The following is a 7,804-nucleotide window of genomic DNA, read 5'->3' as shown; positions in this document are numbered from 1 at the left end:
AAAATAAGAAAAAGATGTTGCTCATGTATTCTAAAATTAGTTGAATAGTGTAATAAAAACTAGCCCACATAGTTCATTTGAAACTATTCACAGAATCAAATGTTAATTGTATATCATTTCTCATAAGTGATGTGAATTAAAATCCTACTTAGGACAGAAAAATACTCCACATAATAGAATAAATGGAAGATTTGTTTATGCCTTATGATGTGGTGGAAGAATATAGACACAAAAATTTGATTGGCACTGGAAACCCTGGGACTCATGGCTCTGATGGGAGGTAGACATGATTCTCACGGGGAAATATCAAAAGAATTAAGATTCCAGCTGGTAAACACACACACACACACACACACACACACAGAGAGAGAGAGAGAGAACTCAGAGTTAATTAACCACCTGCTCCTAGACATAATTTTAGGAATTTTCTTTTTACGCTTCTGATCCCAAAGTACTGACTTACTACCTACCTATGATGGAAAATCAGGTGCCTCTCTTGCTTCTAACTGAACTTCCAGGAAAGAAGAGGTTTTAAAGGTCATTCTTATCCACAGGTTTTATTTTCTCTTTGGATCTGTTTGTATAATGAGACCAAGGCCTGCAGAACACTGCTTTCTTTTGAGGACTTGGCTCATCAGTAATAGGAAGGGAATGCCATGCCATCATTATGGGAAGAATTCATGGGGTCTTCTTTATGAGATGTATGTCCCTCAACTCCTAATTGTTTCTGTAGCCAGCAACACTTTCTCAGACGACTTATGTATTTCCTTTCATATAGCAGAGAAACATGTGAAACTTCCCTGAGAAATATTTTTAGTAATCAGTATTTCTGTGAAGATTCTACGTACCAGGCTGAGTTATAAATTCTTTTTTTTTTTTTTTTAAGAGAGAGAGGCAGAGACACAGGCAGAGGGAGAAGCAGGCTCCATGCACCGGGAGCCCGACGTGGGACTCGATCCCGGGTCTCCAGGATTGCGCCCTGGGCCAAAGGCAGGCGCCAAACGCTGGGCCACCCAGGGATCCCCTGAGTTATAAATTCTTAATATGAATCATCTCATCTACTTATCAAACAACTCCTATGTTATAGATATCATTACTGTTACTATCCATAATGCAGAGGTAAAAACCTAATTTCAAAGAGCTTAAATTATTTGCCCCAGACCATACAGCCACTGGACCATGCAGAAGCCATGATTTTCTTTGTTTGGACTTATGGGGTTCATTCAGGAAATCAGCACCAGTATGGCAAAATTCATGGACTGTGCACGTTCCTCCACTGAATCCAACTGTCTTGCTGCTTAATAGCTTTTTCTGAAGAAAGTCAAGTTCCTTCTAAAATCTTGATACGTCATAAGGAAAATATGAGTGGATGAGAATTTTTTTCACAAGGGTTGTATACATTTTATGGAGATGATCTTTAAAAGTGTTATAATCCCAGAGGTAAGGTGTTACTCCCCTCAGTAGGAGTTAGCTATGGTACATCCCAGTTTCCCAAACAGGTAAATAACCTTGCTGAGAATAATAAAATGTTGCCATGCCATTAACTGACCACAATGCAACTAGAATCAGCTTTAAAAATATGAACCATGATTACTCCATTGACCCTCTCAAAAACACATACGCATACACTCATTCAAAATTTAGGGTTCTTGATGGGATGAGCACTGTTATACTATATGTTGGCAAATTGAATTTAAATAAAATATTTAAAGATTAGTGCCCTTACATTTATTTAGGAATAATATCAGAACTTCTTAAAATTACTTTGCTTCTCCAATCCTGTTTCATAATTCTTCTCATATCAGGGGTTTATTGGTACCCAAAATTTTTCTGCAAATTATTTAAATTCCAAGACTTTTCATCATCTCCTTTGCTCATGGTTTTTCTCTCTTTCTGGAATTCTCCTTTTTCAACACATACCACTGTGTGGCACTTGTTCCCTTTTTAGGATATTTTAAATATGACCTCAAATATTCCATCTCCAAGATTAGATGGGGTTTCTGCTATGGGCTGAAGCTGTCATCCTCTCAGGACCCTTTCTCATTAAACGACTCAGCTTTTGTAAGGCTAATGTGCTCTCCCACTCATACTGCCTACATCCAGATATCATTAAGCTCTCCTGTTCTGACCACTGAATAAATAGCATCTATGGCCTCATCATCATTCTCATCATCTTTGGAGCAGACTCTGTACTCATCCTCTTCTCTTATTTGAAGATTCTGATCACTGTGCAAGGCATTGCTTCCCGGAAGAACAATTCAAGGCCCTTAACATTTGTGTGTCCCACATTTGTGCTGTGCTGCTGGTGTCTGTCCCTGTGCTGGGGGTATCCATTATCCATTGCTTTGGGAAACAGGTTCCACCCATGGTGCACATTATCATGGGTTATGTATACCTATTGATTCCTCCTGTTCTCAACCCTGTTGTATACTGTGTGGAAACCCAGGGGATACGCGCCTGTATTCTGCATAATCTACTGAAATTATAGCACAGAGTACTTTAGGATCACATGTATTTCTGGAATAATCCTTATGAAATCAACTTCTAACTTGAGCAAAGAAAATATATCAATAGAAATAGTAATATATTCACAATCTGCATGTACATATTTTTCTCGTATGGAAGTTGTTGAAAACAGTAACACTATCTTATGACTTTTCGTTTCCCTCACAACTCAAGGACGATAGATGAGAAGTATTTGTACAAATAAAGGGTCAGTTCTTAATCATCTATGTCGTCAGAAAGCCCTAGTATCCATGGAAACTAGAGGATTAGTTGGAAGATATAGAATGCAAATTAAAAGGTATCCAGTAGAATCCATGCTATCAACTGACCCCATGTATTCTGCGATGTAACTTCTGATAATACCTTCCCTAAATGTCTCTTCCATGATTTTTTACTACTTATCTTTGAAATTACATAATTTTCCCTGCTTTTTTTTGAGAGTTTTATATTTAGATATTACTTTACAAATGTATTATCCTATTTTACTGACCCAACTTCTTTGACATCTAATCATAAAAACACATATAAAGCCTAGAAAATGAGGCCAGAAATTAAAGAACAGACTGAATATTTGTCATGAACTGAGGTTATGGCATGTTAGGTACTATTTGTCTCACATTTTTATTTGCTAACTAACATTCTCCTGATGTATGAAATTATATGACTAAACTTGGATAAAAGTAGGCTCTTGACACTTAACATGTGTTGGGGAGTGTACTGCTTCAGAATATTTGATAGAGGTAATACACTTTTATTTAAATAGTACTCACTTTAAATAGTTTTTGCCTCTAAGGAGTCATTAAAATAATTACAAGAAACAGAAATAGCTTCTTGCATTTGCATCTTATCCTGCCAAGAATAAGGAGATATCTCATGAGCCAGTGCTTCAACTTCTCAGAGGATAATCTCAAGTTTTTGTGATTTCTATGGCTTTCTTGTATCTATTGAAAGAAAACAAATAAAATTCTATAAGATTATAGTTGCAAAGATTTATGGACATGAACAGGAAATTCACAGTATTTCTAAATGGTTGTTTGGTAAAGAAGGAGTTTTAAATTTGACCCAGTGCCTCATGTGTGCCTGTAAACAATCTCTGCCAGTCTTAGACATTCTGCAAAGCCAATGGACATTTTGTCATTGTTATATTTATTTTCTCATTTGTCATTTTCATGTTTCATATCATTCCAGAACTCTTTATTTTTGGAATTCAATGCTTTTCATTTTTATCTAGGAAAAACATATTTTCTATTTTTTAAAAAACTGTGCAGTATGTGAATATCTATTTCATTAAAATGGAGAACATGTATCTTTAACTGAGCAGCCACATTAACGAGAATCCCAGCTTACATGCAATCTATAACTATGTATTGAAAGAATAAAGAAATAAACAGATGGTCACATATATTTGAGACATAAACCACAAAGTAGACAAAAAAATCAAGGCCATAATATAAACAAGGAAAATTACCTAAATCTTACGTGCAATAGAGAAAAGTAGTTGCATAGATGATATTTCCTTTAGAACAACAGGACATTTATGAATAGATATGACTCTGTGAAGTCATATGGCAAAGCTGACACCTATATATAGCATATATGAACATTCTAAGAGAATATCATATAATTGAACCCTGCTTTGGATGTTTCTTAGTGAAACATCTATGCTTCATAGTTTTACCATGCTTCAATTTTTTTCTGACTGATATTTAATAATTTCTCAAATCGGGCTGATGAGGTAGTTCAAGGATGCCAATAGAAGAATTTAATGATAATTTCAGATTAGTGAATTAAAATAGGTGACTTTCTGGGGTGCCTTTCAGTTTAGTCACTTAAATGTCCAACTCTTGGTTTCCGCTCAGATCTTGACCTCAGGTTGTGAGAGTTAGCCTTGCATCTCCTCATGCTCAGCATGGAGTCTGTTTGAGATTCTTTTCCTCTCTTGCTGCTCCCCCTGCTCATGGACATATTTTCTCTCTCTCAAATACACATGTATAATAAATCAAGTGTTTAAAAAGTAAAATAGATACAATAAAATAAAACAGATGACTTACTAAATCACTTTGAAATAAAAGAGAGTGTGTGATTCCAGAGTTAAGGAGTACCAGAAGGTACAATAATTAACCAGAAAATAAAAATACAAACAAACACAAACTGCATTGCTTTACAACTCTAACTACTGAATAGCATCAGAATTACCTTCCCTAAAGGAATATTCTTATCTTATTGCTATTCTCTAACCATTGCAATTTTGTCTCACTTCTCTGGCTCATCAACATTTAATGAATCAATTTTTGTTTTCCCTTCTATTAAACATATATACATAGATTCCTTTAATTAATAATGTGTATATTTCTTTAAACTTATTATGTATAATTGCCACCAAAAATCATGGATAGTAATGACACAGTTACATAAACTTTTCTCTTAATTAAAGTGTTGTATCCATACACATGACATGTTATTACTTGACCACTGGAAGCTGTTGTCTTGGAATTGGGATTATATAGTAATAGGAAAGATCAAAGGAAAGAACATTACTGGAATTCCACATGAACTGTAATTAAAATTTGGGTAATCCAATAGTGCTCACCATCATCTCTTTCTCTTATTCTCCTCTACAAATTGTATAAAGAACTTGGGAATCTGTGCTAAATCATCTTGGAATAAAACATTAATTGCAGTACCAGCTCAGGCAGGGGCACTTGATGAGGGAAATAGATCTATGGAAGTGGAAGTATCAAGGATTCTAAATAAAACCAAAGACATTTGTTCCCCCAGGTAAGACCAGGAAAACCAGAACTAGATACATCTGCCTAATTTGTATCTTTCAAAAATATGCTGTGAAAATATAACTACTTGCCTTGTTGCTGTATACACCAGCAATAGCACTTTCTATTCCAGAAAAAAGTAAAAATCCTCAGAAAGGTCAGAACATGTGTATAAACACTTAAAAGATGTTTCTGATGCAACATGAGGATTGATAACTATTGCTATGAGCCCTACAATGTTCTTATGCCAAGATAAGATTTTTTCCATTTTAAGAAAGACTAAGCAAATATACAAACCCATTGCTATAGCAAGAAGGCAATAAAAAAATTCCAGACAAATAAGTGTATCAGAAGCAAAGAAATGTGGAATTATTATATTTAAGGAAAACTTAATGGATAAATGACTGGAAAGGGTTGGGGTAAGAAATGGAAGGGAATAGATGGAAATGATATCTACCACACTCCAATCTAATGTGTTTATATTTACAGGTAATGTATAAAATACATGTTAATTCAAGCTGTATAGTGCCAGTAGATACCACTGTCTCCTTAGGAACTTCTTGAGATGCTCTGTTGCCTCCAATTCTGTTCTCTACTCTTTTGTTGGCAAATATGATGCCAGCAAACCTAGAGCAGACAAATCAGTATGTGTTTACATCATTAGATTGCTTCTATTATTGTCTTGAGGGCATGCCTACATCATAGTAGAACTGATTTTTGTGGGGAAAAGCAGGTGGAGAACTCCTTGGCGGATCTGTTTGGTCTTCACACTATAGATGATTGGATTAAGCACAGGTGGAACCAATAAGTAGATGTGAGCCATGAAGATGTGGATGAGGGGAGAGGAGTGTTTGGCAAAACGATGGACAATAGAGAGCCCAATCATCGGCACATATAGGATGAGTACAGCACAGATGTGGGATGCACATGTGTTGAGGGCCTTAAGCCTCCCCTCACGTGATGCGATTCTTAATATTGAGTGCAGAATGTACATATAAGACACAAAAATACCCAGAGAGTCCATGCCCCATAGCGCACTAATAAGAACCAACCCGTATATAACATTAAACTTTGTGTCAGCACAGGCAAGACGAATCATGTCCTGGTGCAGACAATAGGAATGAGAAAGGATGTGGGAGTGGCAGAAAGGAAAGAAGGCCAACCTGGCCAAAAGTGGAATCATGGCCAAGGCACTCCTAAGCAGGGCTGCAAGTCCAATTTTAATGATAAGTCTTGGGGTGAGAATGGTAGCATATCGTAGAGGGTGGCAGATAGCCACATAGCGGTCAAAGGCCATGGCCAAGAGCACAGATGATTCACTGAAGGAGAAAGTGTGAATTAAAAACATTTGGACCACGCAGATATTGAACTGGATTTCCCGGGAAATGGACCACAACACCCTGAAGAGTGATATCATTGTGGGCATGGACATGCCCATGTCAGTGAGGGAAAGCATGGCCAGGAAGTAGTACATGGGCTCATGGAGCCTGGGGTCTGTCCGAACAATATGCAGGATGGTGCAGTTACCCATTATTCCAACAAGGTAGAGGAGACAGAATGGAATGGATATCCAGTGGTGAAATTCCTCATAGCCAGGGATACCTGTGAGATAGAATGTGGAGGACAGGCTATTACTGGAGTTTGAGGTTGCCATGGAGCTCGCTGTGCAGCTAACAATCCAAATTCAGGATCTCAAGCCAGTGGGGAGGGCAATCATGAGATCAGCATCTGAGTCAGGAAAACAAAACAAAACAAATGACATGTTCTTGTTTGCACTCTTCCATGCATCCTCACATTTTTGCTCTGTCTGTCTACGTTGCATTGCTGTGCATTGTCAGGTAAGTGAAATATCCACTTTATGACCACAAGGACATTTCCTCCTGCCTCCTGGATGCAGATCCATTGACATTCTGTCTAAATACGGACAATCTTCTTCTAAAGATACTACTCAGAACAGCACACACACAAACAGTTCTAGATTACATCTTTCACTTTATAATTAATTTCCTTCCAGAATTTTCTTGGCAAGAGCTACTGAGCTTTGTTAACTTTAGCCTCTCTCTCTCTCTTCTTTTTTTTAAGACTCATGCAGTGATTTATACAAATGCCTTATTAGGCCTAAGCCACATAGCTTTTTCAATACTACTGAAACATTATGTGAGGTATCTTTAAAGAAAATAGAGAATCCAGAAGTGGACCCTCAACTTTATGGTCAACTAATATTCGACAAAACAGGAAAGACCATCCACTGGAAAAAAAGTCTCTTCAATAAATAGTGCTGGGAAAATTGGACATCTACATGCAGAAGAATGAAACTGGAACATTATCTTACACCATACAAAAAGATAAACTCAAAATGGATGAAAGATCTAAATGTGAGACAGGATTCCCTCAAAATCCTAGAGGAGAATACAGACAACACCCTTTTTGAACTTGGCCACAGTAACTTCTTGCAAGATACACCCATGAAGGCCAGAGAAGCAAAAGCAAAAATGAACTATTGGGACTTCATCAAGATAAGAAGCTTTTGT

At 36.9% G+C, this 7,804-nt stretch overlaps 1 protein-coding gene across 1 annotated transcript; it reads right to left on the bottom strand.

The window, feature by feature from the left end:
- Nucleotides 1-5,967: 5,967 nt before the first annotated feature.
- Nucleotides 5,968-6,927, bottom strand: LOC129504939 (olfactory receptor 51L1-like). Its single transcript, XM_055317840.1, has one exon. The coding sequence runs from the start codon at nt 6,925-6,927 to the stop codon at nt 5,968-5,970; it is 960 nt and encodes a 319-aa protein (XP_055173815.1).
- Between the last annotated feature and the right edge of the window lie 877 nt (nt 6,928-7,804).

The sequence above is a fragment of the Nyctereutes procyonoides genome, unplaced genomic scaffold, assembly GCF_905146905.1.
Source record: "Nyctereutes procyonoides isolate TBG_1078 unplaced genomic scaffold, NYPRO_anot_genome, whole genome shotgun sequence".
In the NCBI taxonomy this organism is placed as follows: domain Eukaryota; kingdom Metazoa; phylum Chordata; class Mammalia; order Carnivora; family Canidae; genus Nyctereutes; species Nyctereutes procyonoides.
This window is presented reverse-complemented; position numbering and strand designations above follow the sequence as displayed.

What these genes read in the sequence shown, in the direction of transcription:
- LOC129504939 (XM_055317840.1), bottom strand. Translation starts at nt 6,927, where the DNA reads ATGGCAACCTCAAACTCCAGTAATAGCCTGTCCTCCACATTCTATCTC.